Genomic DNA, 21,869 nt, shown 5'->3' with positions numbered 1-21,869 from the left:
CGTACACTGTTCACTACTTGACAATAATGCGGTGACCAAGCGTAAGTCAAACAGCAAAACCAAACAGACGGAAAAATTCTCTCTGGCTGGAAAGTAGGAATTAAAGCAAACTGGAAATATAAATTACATGTAAATAATGGTAAGGGAAGCAAAGCAAAGATGGAGACATGTACATGTGATAAAGGGGAAGGTAAAGACAAAAAACAATTATTACAAAGAAAAGCAAATTACTGCAGATGCTGGAATCTGTATATTTTTTGTTATCATTACGAAGTGTTTAGTTTTTAAAAAAATCTGTAACACAATGGCAGATGAAATATAATGCAGAGGGGTATAAGGTAACAAGAATAAACAAGCAGAAATTTTATTTAAATGTTTTAAAGCTTCAGTGATAGACTCGGGAGGGCTTGTACAAGGAATACAACATTAGCCTGGAATTACAGCAAACAAGTTTCTGCTGCTCTTTTGGGGAATAATGTAATCTTACAGGGTTTGCAGAGTTTACACTCGGAGCACTGTGTGTAGTTTTGGTGTCCACATTCCTCCATTGGAGAAAGTATATTGAAGGTTCACTATATGGATATGCATGATGGGCATGTTGATCCCATGGAGGGAGCCTGGGTAAATTAGACAGAAGTGTACTGGAGTTTAGAACAATGAGAAATGATCTAAATGGAACATACAGGTTTTTGAACAGATTTTACAGGATCAACATTAAACAGTTGTTTCCACGGCTGGAAAATCTAGAATAGGAGGGCACAGTCCAGGATAAAGGGGTCAATCATTTAGAACTGCGATCAGAAGAATTTTTTCCAATCAAAGGGATGTGAATTGCTCAAATTGTCTACCTTAGATATTTTACAATCCCAGCTGTCAGCAATACTGGACAAGTCAGATGCTAAAGCGAAATCTGGCTTGATAGACCAGAAGTTTAATTTTCACTATTTTTTCACTGAACATATTCACAAAACACTGCCAAAATAAAAGATCTAAGGTTTTGAGACAAGAAAAAAAAGAAGACACCATTTCACGCTATACAACAACTATTTGAAATTATCTTATTACATCCATCAGAAATAGATAATCCTTTTACCTTCAACAATAACATTTCAGATACCTGAACCTGAATGAAGGATCATCCTGTTCCCACTTTCAACTTCCTTGTTCAGTTGGCATTGGCTGTAATTGGTTTCTGGAGGTTTCTTCTTGTTGACTCTTAAACCCTTTTAGAGGAAAGGCATGGCTTTCCCATACTTCCATCAGTTTTGTTTCTGGAGTTTTCCTCTAACCCACACAGGATTATTTTTCCAACCCTGACATTCTGGATAGGGCTAAATTAAAAGCACCTTTTTGCTCTGACTGAACTTGTAGACACTTCCCGACATTCTGGGTGGTTATCTTTCTGTGATATTGACTCTTGGCACTATGGAATGGCACTTTTTTCCTATTTTATCCTCATTTCAATGCATTGAAGTCTTCACCTCAAGCTTTACTCCAAGGATGTAAATCCTCATTAAAAATATATGGGGCAAGTCAGGAGTATGACGGAATGCTGCCCACTTGCCTGGATGACTGCAGTTCCAACAGCACTCGAAGTTTAACACCATCCAGGACAAAGCAGCCTGTTTGATTGGCAGTACATCCACAAGCAACAATTCCCACCACCATTGTAGCACTGTGTACTATCTACAAGATGCATTGCAGAAAGTCAACAAAGATCTACAGACAGCACCTTCCAAATTCACGACCACTTCCATCTGGAAGGACAAGGACAGCTGATATATGGGATCACCACCACTTTCAAGTTCCCCTCCAAGCCACTCACCAACTTGACTTGAAAACATAATCGCTGTTCCTTCACTGTCACTGGGTCAAAATCCTGGAATTCCCTCCTTAATGGCATTGGGGGTCAACCCACAGCAGGTGGACTGCAGCTGTTCAAGAAAGCACCCACCCCAACACTGTCACAAGGACAATCAGGGAGGGGCAGTGAATGCTGGCCAGCAATTGATGCCCACATCCCACAAATGACAAAAAAACAATTTCAGATATCTCAGTGCCTATCTCCAAACAAATCTAATAGGAAATCAGACATGGTATAACAATTCAAATCAAACTTAAAGCTATACATTGTTTTCCCACATTAGAACTCAAGAGATCAGGGGAAATGGGGAGGCAGTGAGAAACTGAAGTCGAAATCCAAGATTGTACTGAATGGTGGAACAGGTTCAACAGCTCAGATGCTCTACTTTTGCTTCTATCTTGTGCTCTATTGCAACAATTTTCTTCTGAGAAAACGAGACACCATGTTTAAAATATTCTTTTGGCAGGATCCAAAGTACAAACCTGTTACTGTGTATTTAGAAAGTTAGTAACAGTGCAATAAATGGAACAAAAACAAAGCTGCTGGAAAAGCTCAGCAGGTCTGGCAGCATCTGTGAAGGAGAAAACAGAGTTAACATTTCGGGTCAGGTGACCCTTCTTCAGAATGGATGGTGGCTGGGAAAACGCCAGTTTAAATGCAGAAAATAGGGAGGTGGGTGGGTTAGGGAGTAAATGATAGGATAGAGCCCAAAGAGAGAGAAAGACAGTTGGACAAAGGAGTTGCTACTGATCAGGCTGGGAGGGTGAACAGTTGTTAATGGGGACTGTTAGTGACTAACAACAAGGGGTGTGTAATGGCAGGCTATGTGGTAACAAGGCCTGGTGTGTGGGGTAGGGGGCTGGGACATGGGAGAGTTATGGCCCTAAAATTATTGAACTCAATATTGAGTCCGGAGGGCTGTAGGGTCCCCAAGCGGAAAATGAGGTGTTGTTCCTCCAGCTTGTGTTGGGCTTCGCATGGAATTCAGTGGACATGGTATATGGAGATTTGCAGATTCGAGAAAGGTTACAATGAGTCAGAAAATAATGAGTTTAACTCCTATGTTCAAAAAAGGAGACCAAAAATGGGAAACCACAGGCTGGTTAGGTTAACATCCATCTTAGGGAAGATGTTAGAAACTTTATTAAAGACATTATAGCATGCAGTTAGTAATCAGGCAGAGGCAATGTGGTTTTGTGAAAGGGAAATCATGTTTACTGATTTCCTTGCGAGTTCTTTAAGTAACGTGCTGTGGCTAAAGGGGAACTGGTGATAGTTAGCACTTAAGTTTCTAGAAGCAACTGATAAGGTGACACATCAAAGGTTATTGAGGAAAATAAAACTCATGGTACAAAGGGTTACAATGGCTTTGAAAGAAGATTAAAGTCAAAATGCTACAGATGCTGAAAATCTGAAACAAACTGAACACTGGAGAAACTCAGCAAGTCTCATAACTCTGTTTCTCTCTCCACAGATGCTAATGTTTGGAGTCTGGATTGACTCTTCATTGATAGATTAGCTAACTAGCAGGAAATGGGGGCAGTAGACATGGAGGACTCATTTTCTGGTGGGCAAGACATTAAGAAGTGGTGGGCCACGAGAATCAGTGCTGGGCTTCAGCATTTTACAATTTATATGAATGACTTAGATGAAAGCACCAAAAGTACGGTTGCTAAATTTGGTGATGACAGACAGGTAGGAAAGCAAGTTTTGAAGAGGAAATAAGAAGGCTACAAAGGGATATAACTTGAGTGGAAAAGACATGAAAATTAAAATATTAAGATTGAAAAGTTAAAGCGTCTATTTTCGCAGGAAGAATTAAAATGAAAGCATATTAATTAAATGGTGAGAGATTGCAGAGCCCGGAGATTGAGGGAAATAGGTGTTCTAATGCATGAATCACAAAAGGTTAGAATGCATGTACAGCAAGTGAAAAGGAAAACTAATAGAATGTTATTGTTTATTGCAAGGAGACTTTAATATAGGACTAAGATAGTTGTGCTTCATTTATGCAGGGCAGTGTTGAGAGCATATCTGAAGTACTGTGTAGTGTATTGATCGCTTTACATTAGGAAGGATGTATATGCATTGGAATCAGTTCAGTGAATGTTTACAAGACCATTACCTGGAGGGGTCAATTTTCTTAAGGGGAAAGGTTCAATGGGTGGAGCTCGTAATTGTTTGAGTTTAGAAAAGTAGAGGCAATTTAATTGAAACCTATAAGATCCTCAGGGATCCTAATGGGGTGTATATGTGTAAAGAAAGCTTCCTCTTGTGAGAGAAACTGGACCTGGGTAGGGTCACCGTTGAAAAATCAGGGTCTGCCCACTCAGAGATAAGGAGAAGTTTTTTTTTCTATCAGAGGGCAGCATGTCTTTGGAACTTTCTTACTTAAAAGGTGATGGTCACAGAGTTTATGGATTATTTTTAAGGCAGAGGCAGTTGGACTCTTCATATGCAAGTGCGTAAAAGACTATCAGAGCCAGGAATATGAAGTGATCAGACCAGCCATGCTCTAGATGAATGGTGAAACAGGCTCAACCAGCCAAATGCCTTACTTTTGCTGTTAATTCGTATGTTCATATATGGGCATTCAACTGGTTCTGTCAAAATTCCAAAATTTAAAATATTAAATTCAAAATATCAAACTATAAGTTTCAACTGGATGAGATAAGGAAAACTCGTCATTACATTTAAACAAGATCCCTGTTACTGTATTAATTTTCATTCATGCCACAAACTGAATAATAGAATAATCATATTGGGGAGGTACAAGATTCAAAAAATGTTTGATAGACTGTGGTGGTCTCCTGGCAGCTGGCTGAGGCTTCACTGTGGACTTCCAGCCTCGAGGTGAAGCCTGGGGCGGTCTGGAGGCTAGGTGCCAGCATAGACTGGGTCGGAAGGACTGTTACTCTGAACTTTTATTTCTTTATTTTTGTAATTTATTCCTACAATCTGTAGTGTTGGACTTTATTTCTTTATTTTTGTATTTTTTTTCCCTAAGAATTTGTACTTAAGAATCTGTACCTAGGTACCTTTGTACCTAAGATGCGCCGTACGTGGCAACTTTAAACATTTTGCTGTACTCATTTGAGTACATGTAACAATAAAGCGAATTCTAATTCTAGAAGTTTAGGTAGATTAAAATATTCAAAATGAGAATAATGCTACATTTCTGAGGAAAGTTAGAAATTCTTCAAAATTTAAACAGCTTAAAGCTAGGGTCTGTTTGAATCTGGTGACATTAATACTTTTGAAGCCTTTTTAGCAAATCAAACCTACAAAGCCTAATGTAACTTTGACACATAATGATCCCACTTGCTACTTGGTCAGGATTAATTTACTTGTTACACATGTAATTCATCAAATTGAAGGATTTACCTTCATGAAATCTATCTGAAAACACTGCGTGCAATAACTTGGCAAACTGTGACCGAATGCAAATCAAACCGTTTTAGTTTATCACTGGCTATTTCAATTAGACCTACTAATTCAACCTGTAAAATATTTGTCTTTGTGAAATAATACAACAAAAACATGTCAATGTGCCCTCAATAGTGGTTCACCATACTGAACTTCAAACAAGATGTGAACTATCATGACGACAGATCAGAACCCGGAAGCATATTAAAAAAAAATGATTAAAAATCAACTGCAATTCCTAGGCAGCATCTGTTAAGAGCCCTGAAGTACTCTGAGGATATATGGGAGGATGGCTGATCCTTTCGTGGACTCAGATATATGGGATCACCACCACTTTCAAGTTCCCCTCCAAGCCGCTCACCAACTTGACTTGGAAACATAATCGCTGTTCCTTCACACTCTGCTTTCTTTCCACAGATGCTGCCAGATCTGCTGCGCGTTCCCAGAATTTTTGTTCGTCAGATTCATTTTCCAAATTCAAAATTTATCTCGGGATCGAAAAAGATACTTATGACTCTGCTTCTATCGCATGGGGATGAAAGTTCCAAAGATTCACGACCCTCAACTCTAACTTAAATGGAAGATCCTTTATTTTTAAACTGTGATCTCTAGTTCCAGTCTCACCCACAAAGCTAACAATCAGATAAACCTTGTTTAAACTGCTAACGCATTTGTATTCTTTCTTAAACATGGGGATTGAAATGTAATTATTCGCTTCTGATTAACAATTTTATTGTTGGAATGTCATTTTCAAGAAACACTACAAGAACAATTTTACAAAATTTATATATTACCAGTGGAAAGTCTCATCTGCCCAACTGTGCGCTTTGGAAAAAGCATGCTACTCACAAATTTCCTTCATTAATTATAACAGACTGCAAACTTTGAACATATTGTCAGCTTTTTCCTGAAAAGCAGCTGCAGAGAGTAGGCAGAAAATCAGACAATTATTGTCAGAAAGGTCAGCATGAGGGACAGAGAGGGGATAGATTGGAGTTTGCAACTGGACACTTCAGAGGAGATTGGGTGAAATTGGGAAGACTAGGTGCAGAGGCAATGGAAGAGGTGAGGTTTGAGAGAGATTATGGCTCAGAGGATGAAACGTCCATAGGTACCAGAGTGATGGGTTTGAGATTTGATATTATAATATCCCTTCAGGTTTAAATCACCCATTTTGGGGAGGGGGGGGGGTGATTAAAACTGCCACCTATCACAGGTGAGCATTCTTCATTCTGATCAATCAGACAAACATTCCATTGCTTGCCTTACTCACAGTGCAAATCCCTGGAAATGAGAAAGGATTGACAGGGAATTCTATGAATTCGAAGCTAATGTGAAAAAGACTATGAAATACCTGTGGGCAATTGTAAACATTGTTTCTAGCAAGTATCATTCTTTTGCCTTTGACTGCACAATTTAAAAGTGATGCCCCTGTTCAAACAGCCTGAATCTTACAGCAGTAAGTCATACCCAATTGCCACAAACTGTACGAGAAGAAATGCTTCAAGTAACCATGCCCTCATCAAATTAGCCTCAACTCATTTGAAAACATTAACTGCATGCAATGAAAGGCTACTTTCAAAAGAAAGACTAAATTTTAAATTTAAATCGGCCTTACTCTTCGAAAAGCAATAAAGTTTCTAACAGGAAAAACAGAAAGAAAAAGTCTTTAGAAGTGATTAAGACATCACAGTGTTCTCTCTCCTAACACTGCAACCATATTTTATACGTCAAACTTCCCTCAGGGTCAGTTCTCTCCCTCCCCACCTCCAAAAAAGCTTCAAGAGGAAGTACCAAAGGAGCATTGTGGACAATATCTTTGAGATGATGGGTGTGGGTGTAAAAATCCAGAGAAGGAGAGATGAGACCAAAAGGCCAGCTGGCCTAGAAAGTTTTCTCCATGAGGGATAACTAAATTTTGAAAATATGGGAAACTGTAAAAGGTAGTAATTTTATTAATTTAGTGCTTCTTTGCATGAAATTTGATCAGGGTTTACAAATGGTCCTTATATGAATTCTAGACTTGCAAAGGAAACCTTTAACAAAATATTAATTAAATTTAACTGCCATATTTTTAACACACTCAAAACAAAACAAGTGGTATTTTGCTCAACCTTCAGCTCAATGTTTTGCATAATGGCTAATGGATATTATATATAAATTTGGTACACCAGTCATGAGTTTCCAGGTAAGTTTCTATGTCAGCTCTGGTCATGCGATAACATTATAACAAAATAGATTCAAAAATTTGAAAGCAGTTACATTATGTTTGCTTTTTAAACAAGTGTTAAATAACTTACTAGGCCACAAGTAGGTATATGCTTGCCCACAACTATAGTGTGTTTCATATTAGGAAAAGAAAGAAAGGAGGTATTCTTTACCCAGATGTTGGACTTCTGGCAATTGCAAATAAGAGGCTGAAAGTTTGTTTGAGGCTGCCACTTCAGCAGTGGCTTTCTGGAGGAGCCACTGCCAGTACCAACTGCATTCATGAAAGTCAGGCCTTAGAACTCCCTGCAATCTACAATCAAAGGTTTTACATTTTTTGACCTAAATGTGGAACTTAGAGATGCATGAATACTCCTCCTGACTCAAAAGTTAATGAAAGTTCACTTCAGTTCCAGAAGGTTGAAAGCTAGCCCCTTTTTTAAATCCCGTTTGCTCCGTCAAATTGGGTGAAAGAATAAAAGCATCCATGTATACAAAGGATGGATAGAATGTCTTATCATTTAACACTTAAAACAAACAAGTTATATTTTGAAAACAAACAAGCCTGACTGAAATAGATAAGAAAAGCATGTAAAGATTAGTTTCCTCTCACTGCCTACCATCGGTATGGGATTGAGAAGTAATGATGATGAAAGATTAAGGGTAATGCAAGCTACATAAAGCATGAGGGGCAAATGGATGTGGCTGGATGGAAAGTTGAAAGATGGTAGAAATGGTTCAAGTTCATGGGAAAGTGAAGGTGGAGGATACAGAATAGAAATAAGTTGGGTGGCTGTTAGTGAGTAATTGAGAGGCTGGGGGTGGGGTTCGTAGTTGGGAGAAGACTGGAACAAGAGGTGCTGTTAAGAGCAAGATTTTATTGTCAACTGCCTAAATTCACTTGCAGGTATTTTGTATTCTTTCTCAATGATTACAAGTCACCCAAGTGGCCAAGAAAATGAGAAAGGAAAAGTGTAATAAAGACAGAAATTGCTGGGGAAATTCAGCAGAACACCTGAAGGGGAGTCACTGGAGTCATAGAGGCATGAAGATGTACAGCACGGAAAAAGACTCTTCGGTCCAACTTGTCCATGCCAACCAAATATCCTAATGTAATCTAGTCCTACTTGCCAGCATTTGGCCCATACACTTCTAAACCCTTCCTATTCATATGTACATTCAGGTGTCTTTTAAATGTTGTAATTGTACCAGCCTCCACCATTTCCTCTGGCAGTTCATTCCATACACACACCACCCTCTGCATGAAAAAGTTGCCCTTTAGGTTCCTTAAAAATTTTTTCGCTCTCTAGTTTTGGATTCCCCTACCCCGAGAAAAAGACCTTAACTATTTACCCTATCCTTGCCCTTCATGATTTTATAAATCTCTATAAGATCACCCCTTAGCCGCCAAAGCTCCAGAGTAAATAGCCCCAGGCAATTCATCCTCTCTCCATTGCTCAAACCCACCAACTCTGGCAACATCCCTGTAAATTTCTCCTGAACCCTTTTAGGTTTAACATCTTTCCTATAGAAAGGATACTAAATTGAACTCAGTATTCCAAAAGTGGCCTAACCATTATCCTGTACAGCCACAACATGACCTCCTGATTCCTATACTCAATGCATTGACCAAAAAAGGCAATGTACTTGCCTTACTTCTTCACGACCTTGTCTACCTGTGACTCCATTTTCAAGGAACTATGAACTCGAAACATTAACTCTACCTTCTCTCCATGGATGCTGCAAGACCTGCTGAGTTTCTCCAGCAAATTCTGTTGTTGTTTCAGATTTCCAGCATCCGCAAGTCTTTCTTTTATATTAAGGAGTAATGGAAACAAGAGATATGGATACAGCAACGGCAAGTGAAAGAAAAATTACAAAGGTTCTCAGAATCAGTGCTTCCAAAGTCTCAGGGAATCAATGCACTGAATAAATAAAATTAACTATTTAATGCTCAATTGTAAACTCCTCCAACCCTTACCTTTTCTTCCTGTACTGTTTTCTTTCCTCTCGCTGCTTGGCCAGTCTCTCCTCCTCTTCATCATGACTGTGACAAACGAATGGTAAAATACTTACAAAAATAATTACTCTGATTATCTATCTCAGCAAAATTCATTTGAGAAATTCATTTCAGTATGACGTATTTATTTTTGTTATTTAAATTGACATAACTAACTTTATTTGCTGTGACTCAATGTTTAGACTATGAGCTGCTTTCTTCATTGTTCTTATCTTTTGCTATTACTGGATTTGTTAAGACCAATTAAACACGGAGTGGATCAAAAGATTTGGTGAAGCTGTTTACAAGCCTTATATCATATAATCGTACAGCACAGGAAGATGCCTTTCGGCTCATGGTAAGGTATCAGCTTTCTTGAAAGACCTATCCAATTCGATCCAACTTCCTGCTGTTTCCCCAAAGCTCTGCGATTCTCCCCCTTTCAGTCTACATACAATTCTGTTTTCAAAGTCTCTATTGATTCCAGGGTAGCATGGTGGCTCAGTGGTTAGCACTGCTGCCTCACAGCACAGGGATCCGGGTTTAATTCCACCCTTGGGCAACTGTCTGTGTGGAGCTTGCATGCTCTCCCCATGTCTGCGTGGGTTTCTGCTAAGTGCTCCACTTTCCTCTCACAATCCAAAGATGTGCAGGTTAGGTGGATTGGCCATGTTAAATTGCCCACAGTGTTCAAGGATGTGTAGGTTAGGTACGTGAGAAATGTAGGGTTACAGGGAAAGGGCAAGGGGTTGGGTCTGGGTGGGATGCTCTTCAGAGGGTTTTTCTGTTTCCACACTGTAGGGATTCTATGATTCAGATTCCGTCAACATGGCAGAGCTATTATACAGGCCTAAATGCATGCCAAGTAGTGGATGTTTTCAAAAGAGCTAAATATTCCCCCAAATAACGTTTCACAAAGTGCTGCAATCCTCCTGCGCTCTGCCATCAAAGGTAGTGGACAATTATACAAAAAAATAGGATGCTCCATGAACATCATGATCTTCAACAGTGGCAGAGCCCATGAACCTCGCTAAACAAAGTTGATGTGTTTACAATCAGGTTCAGTTAAAAGTACTAACTTAATGCCCATCTCCTCCAGAAGTCCTTAGCGAAGCTAATCTTCAATCAAATGGAATAACCCACGGACTGTCACAAAACAGATGAGTGTACGTGAGAAAGCAAAGGCTCTAGCAATGAAGGCTTACACACCAGAGTTAGCTGCCCACAGGCTTAATTGTTCTGAAACAACACTTATCTATTTAACAATGTGTAAAATTGCCAAGATGTGGAGGTGCCGGTGTTGGATTGGGGTGGACAAGATCACAAATCACACAACACCAGGTTATAGTCCAACAGGTTTATTTGAAAACACAAGTTTTCAAAGTAAGACTCTGAAAGCTTGTGTATTCAAATAAACTTGTTGGACTATAAACTGGTGTCGTAGAATTGCCAAGGTATGCCCTGACCACAAAAGCAGAGCAAGTCAATCTCATCAACTATCAACTGAGTTTTCAGCAGCAAATAACTCACCTCTTGACTCCCCGAGGCCTTTCTAGCAGTCACCAGCACAAGTCAGAAGCAGGGGTAAAAACAATTCTACACACATGAAGTCTTCACCAAATGCAACTTCCATGGATTGAAAAGATCACAGCTAATTCATTTTATTTTTCTGAAGAAGGGTCCAGACCCGAAACGTCAGCTTTCCTGCTCCTCTGATGCTGCCTGGCCTGCTGTGTTCATCCAGCTCTACACCTAGTTATCACAGCTAATTCATGTTTACGTTACAAAGCTAGAACACTTTAGCCAGACAATTATTATGCATTTTACTGCATTTCAGATTTAAATGTAACAATGTGATAGATGGGCTAGACTTCCAACAAAACTAGCAAATCAAGACTAGCAATATCTGAGAGGTTTTTGGGCCATTGGCAGCAGCAGAAATGTACTCCAACACAATCTCCAATCTCAGGGCATTGCATATCTTCTCTCTAGCATTACCATCAAGCCACGGGAATTAATCCTGGTTCGACGAAGAGTGCACATGGGCATGGCACGAGCAGTACCAGGTATACCTAAAAATGAGGTCTCAACTTAATGAGGCTACAACATTGCAGTACTTGCTGCTTTTGCTGTTTAGCCCACTCATGATACACTGACCTAAATGATTCCATAAACAAAGGATCAGATCTTCTCAGAAAAATGGGTCACCCAGTAAGGACAGGAATAATGACGAATTTCTTCTCCAGAAAGGAACAAATCTGTGGAATTCTTTACCACAGACAAGTATATTCAAGGCTGAAACATGGCTGATTAAAGATTTTTAATCAGTGAGGGAATCAGGAGTTATGGGGAAAAGGCAAGAAAAGTGAAGTTGAGGATTTTCAGATCAGCCATCATCTCATTGAATGGAAGAAAAGACTCGATGGGATGAATAGCCTATTTCAGATTTTAGTTCTTATGGTCTCTGCAGTCTTGCAGCATCCAATAGTGAACTGTGGTCAGCATTCTTCATTCACTCCACACAACATCAAGAAAGGGCTGAATGCATTGGATATTAGAAAGGCTGTAAGTCCTGATAACAGTCCAGTAATAATACTGACGAAGTATGCTCCAGAATCAACCACGCCCCTAGGCAACTGGTCAAGTACAGCGATAATACTGGCACTTACCAGACAATGTGGAAAATTGCCCACCAACTTCCTGCACGCAAGAACAGGACAAATCCAACCCAGGCAATTACTGCCCCTTCAGACTCCTCTCAATCATCAATAAAATGATGGAAGCTATCAAGAGAGCTTGCAAGCAGCATTGATTTAGCAATAAATTACCAACTGACTCTCATTTTGGGTTCTGCTTGGGCCACAAAGCTCCTGACCTCCAACAAAGTTCAGTAGATGAAACGCACACCATCTAGAAGATGCACAGCCGAAATTCACCAAGGATCCTCAGACAGAACCAGTGTGACTGAATCCAAATTCTGGAACCCCTCCCTAATGGTATTGTGGATGTACCTACACCAAAAGGTCTGCAATGGTTCAAGAAGGGTTTACACCACCACATTCTCAAGGCAACCAGGAACAGACAATAAATACTGGCCCAACTAATGTTATCCATATCCTATAAATTCATTTTTAAAAAATTAGCAGTGTTTATTACAATATATCCAATATATTTCCAGCATATAACAACTAAACTTTCACAGCCTTCAACAATAGATGCACATTCTTTTTTATCTCAGCGGTACCATGATTTCGGTCTTCCAATTAGCTGACTATTTGCTTTGTTGATGTTTAAAACTGTTCTCTCTTCTCTGTAGTCTTTATCACCATCCTCCTTTCCACCCCACCATCTCCCTTGCCGCCAGAGTGTCTCTTACCCCCTCCAACCTCTTTCTAGTTCCCTTCTTCCTCCCAACCTTCATGTAGCTTCCTTTTCTCCCTCCATCCCTCTTACAGACACGCTCATCCCATGGGATTGAGGAGCCAGCACTCCCAGCATCATTCCCCACCTCGGCAAAAGACTCCTCACAGCTTTGGCAACAGGCCCAGCAACCCCAGATGTGGCTTATGGCTTGCCCGTCTCCCCAGTATTCCTGCCCACAGGCACAGTTCCTGGCTGCAGCAAAAAGCAGCACAGAACTTGCTCATTGCCAGCACTTAACAGTCATTTTTTCTTCCTAACGGAAGTTGTTTCTTTCCCATATTTGCTGTTGATAGGTACACTTATGCCTTCTTTCAGATTGGCCGCCTCTATGCTTTAATTCTCCTGGGTGTGTTTGGGTGTATAATTTGCCGGTCTCCCTTGTATATTTTAAGTATGGGTAAGCGATGGCCGAGTGGTATGGGTAGGCGATGGGCTAGTGGTATTATTGCTAGACTATTAATCCATGGACCCAGGTCATGTTCTGGGGACATGGGTTTGAATCCCACCGAGGCAGATGGTGGAATTGGAATTCAATAATAATCTGGAATAAAGAATCTGGTGATTCTTGCTGATTGTCAGGAAAAGCCCACCTGGTTCACTAATGTCCTTTAGGGAAGGAAACTGCCATCCTTACCTGATCTGGCCTACATGTGACTCCAGACCGACAGCACTGCGGTTGACTCTGAACTGCCCTCTGGGCAATTAGGTATAGGCAATAAATGCTGGTCCAGCCAGCGATGCTCACATCTCATGAACAAACTAAAAAAAATTGCTGATTGAAAAGTGTAATGAAACACTTTTCACTGGTCCAGACGAAAGTGGTTCCAAAAGTTTTACAAGATGTTCAATGCCATATGGGACAGAATGGTATACTTAACTGACACCCATTTACCATTTTAAACATTCACCTTCTCCACAACAGACACTTAGTGCGCATCATCTACAAAAAAAAAATCCTCCAAATCTGTGGACTCGAGCTCCTAAAAGGACAAAGGCAGATGTCATGTGGGAACACAACCACTTACAAGTTACCATCCAAGTCCCACCTGGGGTAGCAAAATAGAGGGACTGGTGGAAAAGCATTGCCAAATGTTGAGCAAAATGTAAGTGGAATGCAAAGGAGGTCAGAGTCAGAGAGATAAAGAGTGTGTTCTGGATCATGATTGAATTGATTATAGAAATACGAAGCAGAAAGCATGATCAGATTTGTAAATGAGAATAAGTAGTCTGAACTTTGCTGTGGGAAACAGAAAAGCTGAAAGTCAGAAATGTGAAGACAAAGAGCAGGACTTAGAGGGTAAGATACAATAGGACAGGATAATTAAGGATACATAGGCCAAGATGATGTTTTCGATAAGTTGCAATTTGCAGCAGAGGCAGATCTTAGGAAGTTGGCAAAAAATTCACTGGAGTGAATCAAGATGTGACAAAAAGTGAATAGAATTTTAACAGCAGAGTGAATATAGGCAAACAATTTTCATAATAGCTCTGCTCCACTTCAAATTACTGTAGCTTTTTTAAATGCACTGGAACATACTTGATTTCCTTGAATTAAAATGCAGATAATAAAAGTATCCTGAGGAAAGCCTACGAGATCTTTGTCAAGAAATCTCAGGGAAATGGCATTTAAAGAAAGTATTGTTCTTTGCATTTGAGCCAACTGGGGAAACTGGAAAGAACTGAATGTAGGTAGGAAAAAAAAAGCAATTTATAGCATTAGCAAGTGGCAAAAAGAGTATAGTGATTTAAAACCAACAAAAAACGCTGCAGCACAGCTCTGGTGGGTGTAACTTTACATGATTTGTTCCTCACACTGTTACTTCTGTTTCTTTGTTCCCCACTTGAATTAGTGCATAAGAACTTTAATATCCAACTGTTTTCAAATTGGCCCCAGATGATTCAACAGCCATTTTTATTTTCAAGTTGTTGGTAAAGCAACTCAAAAGGATTTCTGAAGAAGGGTCTAGGCCCGAAATGTCAGCCTTCCTGCTCCTCTGATGCTGCTTGGCCTGCTGTGTTCATCCACCTCTACACCTTGTTATCTCAGGCCACTTAACTGCTCATTTTATGTTGAGCCAAGCTATGAACACATAATTTGTTTAACAAAATCTGAGTAATGTGCACTAGACCAGCACGATGTTGTTCTATGGAGCATCGTAGTATTTATTTGTGCTATTGCAGTGCCCCAATGAACATGCAATTAGTAAAGAGTGTGAAAACTGGTCACTTATAAACATTATTGACTTTAAAAAACGCAATTTTCTGCCTTTACATCAAGCAAGGAGCAAACATATTGAATTTTACATTTTTGGCATAACTAATGGAGCCAGACTTTTGAGTAAGCATCATTCAAAAATGTTGAACAGCAAACTTATAAACTCAATTTCTATTTTGTAATAGTAGGTCTGTTCAGGGTTTGAGTGAAGATTTGTAGCTCGGGTGCTGGCTGTAGATGTTGGTGTGTTCGCCGAGCTGGAAGGTTTGATAGCAGACGTTTCATCCCCTTACTAGGTGACATCCTCAGTGCTGTGGAGCTTCCTGTTAAGCGCTGTTGTCTTGTGCCAGTTCAAATTTATATGTCTGCTATCAAGCCCGTCAGCTCGGTGAACACACCAACATCTATAGTAGGCTCGTGCCTGGGAAGGATTTTACAAATGGTGTGGATATATTCCTTTTATGAAAAAACAATTATCACTTAGCATCGTCTACCTATATTACATCAGCAAGTCAGATCCACAAGGCTGACATATAAATTCAGATGCTTTCCATAGGCTAAATGTATTTTTTAACAGTCAGTAATACGTGGCCATTTTGCTCTGGCATTCTGCTTTTAAATGAAACTTATGGTTTTGAGAGCTGTAAGTGACTGGGACTAGACTGCAATGCATGCTCAGAATATTTATAAAAAGATAATTACCCATGGGATTTCCTCTTGCAACAGCAACATACTTTCTTCTTGCAACAGCAATAACAGCAGCAACATACCAAAGGCAGCAGAATGAGTCCTCCAACCACAGACATGGCAATGATCAAACATTCAAAGTTCACTGCAGAAAAATAACATTAACAGAACTCAGGACAAGAATAACTCAGCACTGTGATCAAAACTGTTTCAAAATGACCAAAATGTCCCAGCAATTTGTTTTCAGTATTTGATCAGGATTTCCAATATACTATTTGCCATTAAATTCATTTCCTTTATTGATGTCAAATTGATCCCTCTTTCATTTCAGGTGAGCTTGTCATCAATTCCAGCAGGATTCTCGTGACCTGTTGTTCTATTTATGTTCAGAAACAGAACCAGAAGATTGTGGAAATGAGGAAAAGTAGAGAGATATAGACTGAAAACAAACCAACACACACAGCTACTGTGATAGCAATTCAGGACAAATATCTTGTTTGCATGTTGCACTGTTCACATCAATTTTCCTGGTCTTCTAATTTTAATATGGTCAGGAGAGTTATTTAACAGTCTCATTAGTAAACCTGAAGGAAAATAGCCATAATGATTAGACGTTAACAACCTGACATGCAACACAATGATTATTTCGAAAACTAGTTATTTCGAGTTCCACATTTACTCATTTCAAAATGAACTCAATACAAGTTATGTTAATTGGCCAACTTTAAGAGAATTCTACGAATGCTCTTCTATCATAGTTTCCTGTTACAAACAGGAAGGAAGTCAAGTCCAAGAAACTCAACATAAACGAAATGCTCATCGCAGGTTAAAGTATTTGCATGGACAAAAAAGATAAAAAGGACAAGATGCTTCAATCTGCTTTGCTGAATTTAAAAAAACTGATTAAGAAGGAAACCAAAACCTAAACATATAAATCAAGTTATGAGATTTACTTATTAGAATATTCTTACAGATGTTTGCGTCTCAATCACAAAAGCATGATATGAATCTAACTCACACTCAATTCATAAAAGTGGTTCCAAAAGCAGACCATGTAGTATCCTTTGATCACAACTGAATTTAGAGTATGAGCACCAACATGCTTCCTTTAATTGTTTGCAGTTACAACAATACAAAAAGATTTGAAATCAGTGCCTCAGAAGAGGTGGGTTTTATTTTAAAACATTGCCCCAAAATTACACTTTTTTTCTTCCAAGGCAGTGGTAATTCAATTTATTCTGCAATCGCTTCCAATAAACCTGAGTCACCTGTTAGAAGACCTAGGAAGCTCAGAGGAAAGGAGGGATCTTGGGGTGCTTGACTTTAGATCCCTGAAGGCAGCAGGGCAGATTAATAGGGTGGTTAAGGCAGCATACAGGACACACGCCTTTATCAGTTATTGCATTGATCATAAGAACAGGGAGGTTATCCTGCAACCGTAAAAATATATTGGTTAGACTACAGCTTGAATACGGTGTGCAGTTCTGGTCACCACACTATAGGAAGGGTGTGATTGCACTGGGGGAGGTGCAGAGGACATTCGCCAGGATGTTACCTGGTTGTAACAATTTATGTATGAGAGGAGGACTGGCTTGAGTTGCTTTCTTTAGAGCTGAGAAAGCTAAGAGGGTCCTGACTGAGATGTGTAAGATTATGAGGGGCATGGACAGGAAATAGCTGTTAATCTCAGTTGAAGGGTGAATACAAGGGGGCATAATTTTGAGATAAAGGGCAGGAGGTTTAGAGGGAATTTGATGTAAGTTTTTTTTCACCAGCGGGTCATGGGTAGCTGTAATACACGGCCTGGGAGAGAAATGGAGGCAGGAAATCTGATAACTATTAATAAGTACGTGAATGAGCACTTGAAATGTTATAATATGCAAGGCTATGGGCCAAGTGCTGGGAAGTGGGATTAGCGTAGATAGTCCATGGTCTTTGGCCTATTCTATACTGCGTGATGCTAAGGTGCACAAAAATGGCCCCCAAATGACTTTACTGTCACCTTCTCCCTCACTCCATAGTCCGAAATAACTGAGTAGTGCTCATCACATCCCCAAAATGAATGAGACGAAATTTGAGGGTGCAGGGGCTTGGGAGGGGGACACAGAGAGATTGCTCTGTGGTGTCCCAAACTCTGGACATTATAAACTCTATCCTTGCTCTTGTCATTTAGTATTGGTAAAGAAAACACAAATTGTGGACATCTGAAATAAAGATAAGAAAATGCAGGTGCAAAGGTCATTATTGAATGTAAAAGATAAATAATTTAACATTGTGTTTCTAATTTTTTGTCATTTGTGCTGCACTTGAAGGTCAGTCACATTCTTCTCATCCATCTGATAACTCAGTGTATGGTACTGTACTGAATTCAATCATGCTTGTTCCTTGCTTTGGTATAGAATCTTACAGAAAAACATGGTCAATCTCTAAGAACGTTATTGTAAAATTTACTAATTTAGTCAAAAATTTCAAAACAAAGAACTATTTCATTTGACATTTTTTAAAATCTATGTCAGGTCTACATGGAAAACTTCAACCAACCTCAGATTTCTCCGATTTTCCTACAATACATAACATGCCCATTTAGTGGAAAACATTGACAGTTTGGTTTCCCTTTGCTCAGGTGCAAAGGAATCCAACTGAGTCTATTTACACCTGATCATTAAAAAACCTCAGAAACCTATTCTGTAGAGATTAAGAGCAGTGAAGCTACAACAGTAGAGATGTTTCCAAGACTGGAGGCTTCATATTTTTTGTTAAAGTGTAGTTCTGCCACCTAGTGTTTTTATTCCTCTGTTTATTGACAAAAACATTTGGCAAAAATTATTTCACTGACATACTCTGCTGTATTACATATTATTGACTTAAACAGATAATTGAAAGCAAAAAAGAAAAGAATAGTACATTTATATACTTAAAAATGTCTCTTGCTCATCTGAAGCAACATAATTTCTTCTCTATTCAAGCAGTTCACTGGTGCCACGTGTGAGACGGGGCTAAGACAGTATCTGAAACTTCCATACGAACAATTTTTCCTCCAAGATGTATAAATGGCTGGGGTGCAGTTGGTGGTGGTGGTGGTGGTGGTGGTGGGGTGGGGGGGGGTGGTGGTGGGGGTCGGGGTGGAATCTTTCATCTTCCTTTAAGTTCAGTGACAAGATACATGCAAATATGAGAGTCGCTGTACTACTTCCAAACAATACAAAGAGACTGAATTATAAACACTTCAACAGTAGGAATCATCGAAGAGGTCATTGTCTAGAAGAAATTCTGGACATTGCGTTAAAAGCACTTCATGAACAGTCTATATGCATTAGGAAGCAGCATTACTCTCAAATCCCACATGGCTTTTGTGTGATCAGGAATAAATATGAATGCATAAACATTTTTTTCATTTTCAATTGCATTTAAATTATCACCCAATCAGAAACGTGCTGATTAGTTAAACTGATCAAATGAATACCTTTTATGAGGCAAGAAAGCATAGCATTGAAAGAAAAGAAACTTGGATTTTACTCTGAATGAACTTAGAAAGTAAACATTTTCAGATACTTTATTACAGCTACAGTACTGGGCTAACATCTTGCTGCATGCCTAAGACTAGGGAGCCTATTTACTACTGTTTACGTGAAAAATTGCCCTTGAACCTTCTAACTTCACTTCTTTTTCAATTTAAGAAGAAATGAGCTTCCTGGCCTTGCCAGACTGGGACAACTGATACAGTCTCTAATACTATGTATGGTAATAGGCCAACAAGTAAATAGGTTATTCATGACATTCAACTAAATGCAAGATCTCGCATGAATCAGGTCCTGAGGAGATACACAATTCTAGCCATGTCTCAGAAAATTTAAGAATAAGCTGGATCTATTTTTAACCGTCAGTATTGGACATTATTTAATCAATGATGACAACTTAGGCACGGTGGCTCAGTGGTTAGCACTGCTTCCTCACAGCACCAGAGACCCGGGTTCGATTCCACCCTTGGCCGACTGTCTGTGTGGAGTTTGCACATTCTCCCCATGTCTGCGTGGGTTTCCTCCGGGCGCTCCGGTTTCCTCCCACAGTCCAAAGGTGTGCAGGCTAGATGGATTGGCCATGCTAAATTGCCCGTAGTGTTCAGGAATGTGTAGATTAGGGAGTATGTGTCTGGGTGTGATGGTCTGAGTGTCGGTGTGGACTTGTTGGGCCGAATGGCCTGTTTCCACACTGTAGAGATTCTATGATAATCGCTAGCATACACACTAATGATATGCATCTATTAGTCTTCTTATAAAGATACTGACATAACCACAAACTTGAAGCAGGCTGAAGAAACACTGAAGTCTGCCCCTCTTCAAAGAAATTGTCTTAACCTGGAACAAAAACAGAAGCTGCTGGAAAAGCTCAGCCGGTCTGACAGCATCTGTGAAGGTAAAGCAGAGTTACCGTTTCGGGTCCAGTGACCCTTCCTCAGAACACCCAAAATGTTAACGCTGATTTTTCTTCACAGATGCTGCTAGGCCTGCTGAGCTTTTCCAACAACTTCTGTTTTCGTTCCGGATTTACAGCATCCGCAGTTCTTTGGGTTTTTATTTTGTCTTAAACTGGGCCTTGGGAAAGCATGTTGTCAGACCTTGATATCTAATATTCTGCTTGTCTTCTTAAGATAGAAAATCTGCCATCCCAAATTCATTGTGCTCAAGCAGTCACTCTGATTAGTTACTACAGCTCTGTGGCACATGTAAAATGCTAACTGACTAATTTAAGTGACTGTAAAGGAGATACAAGTCACCAGCTGCTCTTTCAATAAGCCCACTCTCTCTGAGCTTCACATAAATGAGAGGACAGTGGAAGAGATGCACGAGAGAGAAGAGAGACAAGGAACGTTGCATTTGTTGGAGGTGAAGACAAGGTCAAACAGAGAGGGCCTGGGTCAAGAAATTGCTGGAGAGGGCAAGAGGGGTGGTTTGGAAAGCAGAGGAGCATAGTGATGTATTTGGTTTCATTTTTACCATGATGACCTCAACTGCCCATCTGTTTCTCCTCTCTCTCCAAGCCTTCTAAGTCGTCTGTGCCCCGAGTAATACAATATCCTGTTAATTAACTGGCACCACCCATTCCAAAAGCATGCCAGATTGCACAAGTTTAACAGTATTTGGAACACTTTACACTATATGAATGTTACCTAATAGTCTGGGCTTTACTCCAGACTTGAAAAGCTAATGCCTAAACAACTCCACTACAGTGACTCCTCCTTCCTTAAATTGATGCACATCTTCAAAATCCTAATCCAGTTTCCTAATATTAAAAGAAAGTCTATAAAAATAACCAAGGTCAACTTCCATAGTATCTGAAGAACAATCATAATTAAGTGCAGTAGATATTATGGAAGAATGTTGTCGAAAGCAGTGGTACAGGATGGAGCCAGTAAACCTCAAGATCCATGTTTCTCCATTCACAGTCAAGTCCCCATTTTCCAACTCCCAAGCATCCAGAATTCTGAAGCAACTGGCAATCAAGATTCAAAATAGGAATTCCAAATAAGATGTTACTGGTATTTGCAATTGGAAGGGAATAATTGGTCAGATGCATTATTAAAGCTGGCACAAGACTGACCTTATCGATTAAGACAGATTCATCTAATGTGGCTAGGTTTACTGGCTTTGGTCCTGGCCACTTATTTTTAAAATGCACATTCATCATGTGGCAGCAACAAGTTGAGTTGTCCCAGCCATCTGCTACTATTTCTCATGTAACTGACATATTCAGCTAACTGGAACTTGCCACTTATTCATGCTGGATACCAGGGAGGTTACTGCATTGTGGAGTTTCCACAGCATATGTCTTTTGGGCCTGAATGACAAAATGCCTTCCAATCATGTCTGGTGTTTTCCAAAATAGTCCAAATTGTTAATCGAATCCCCAGCCCCAGGCAAGGTCTGATCCCATCCTGAGGGTGAAAAGGTTGCAAGAACGAGGAGCACTGCAGATGCATGGTTTTGTCCCAAGGCTATTCTCACCGTGCTGCAGTTGAGGTTTCCCGGAGGAGTGGGAAACCCAGCCAG

General features: G+C 39.8%; 1 protein-coding gene across 3 annotated transcripts in view; it reads right to left on the bottom strand.

Annotated features, from left to right (window-relative positions):
* LOC109929541 (pituitary tumor-transforming gene 1 protein-interacting protein-like) overlaps positions 1-21,869 on the bottom strand; it is a 63,392-nt gene that overhangs the window by 37,049 nt on the left and 4,474 nt on the right. For all 3 annotated transcript variants that reach the window (XM_020529209.2, XM_048613082.1, XM_048613068.1), the window contains exons 4-5: positions 15,838-15,967; positions 9,480-9,545 (exon numbers count right to left, since the gene is read on the bottom strand). In XM_020529209.2, coding sequence (XP_020384798.2) covers positions 9,480-9,545; positions 15,838-15,967 — 196 coding nt within the window. The remainder of the gene's footprint in view (positions 1-9,479; positions 9,546-15,837; positions 15,968-21,869) is intronic.

The sequence above is a fragment of the Rhincodon typus genome, chromosome 2 (assembly GCF_021869965.1).
Source record: "Rhincodon typus isolate 14 chromosome 2, sRhiTyp1.1, whole genome shotgun sequence".
Classification (NCBI taxonomy): domain Eukaryota; kingdom Metazoa; phylum Chordata; class Chondrichthyes; order Orectolobiformes; family Rhincodontidae; genus Rhincodon; species Rhincodon typus.
Note: the sequence above shows the minus strand (reverse complement) of the source record. Positions and strands in the feature narration are given on the sequence as shown.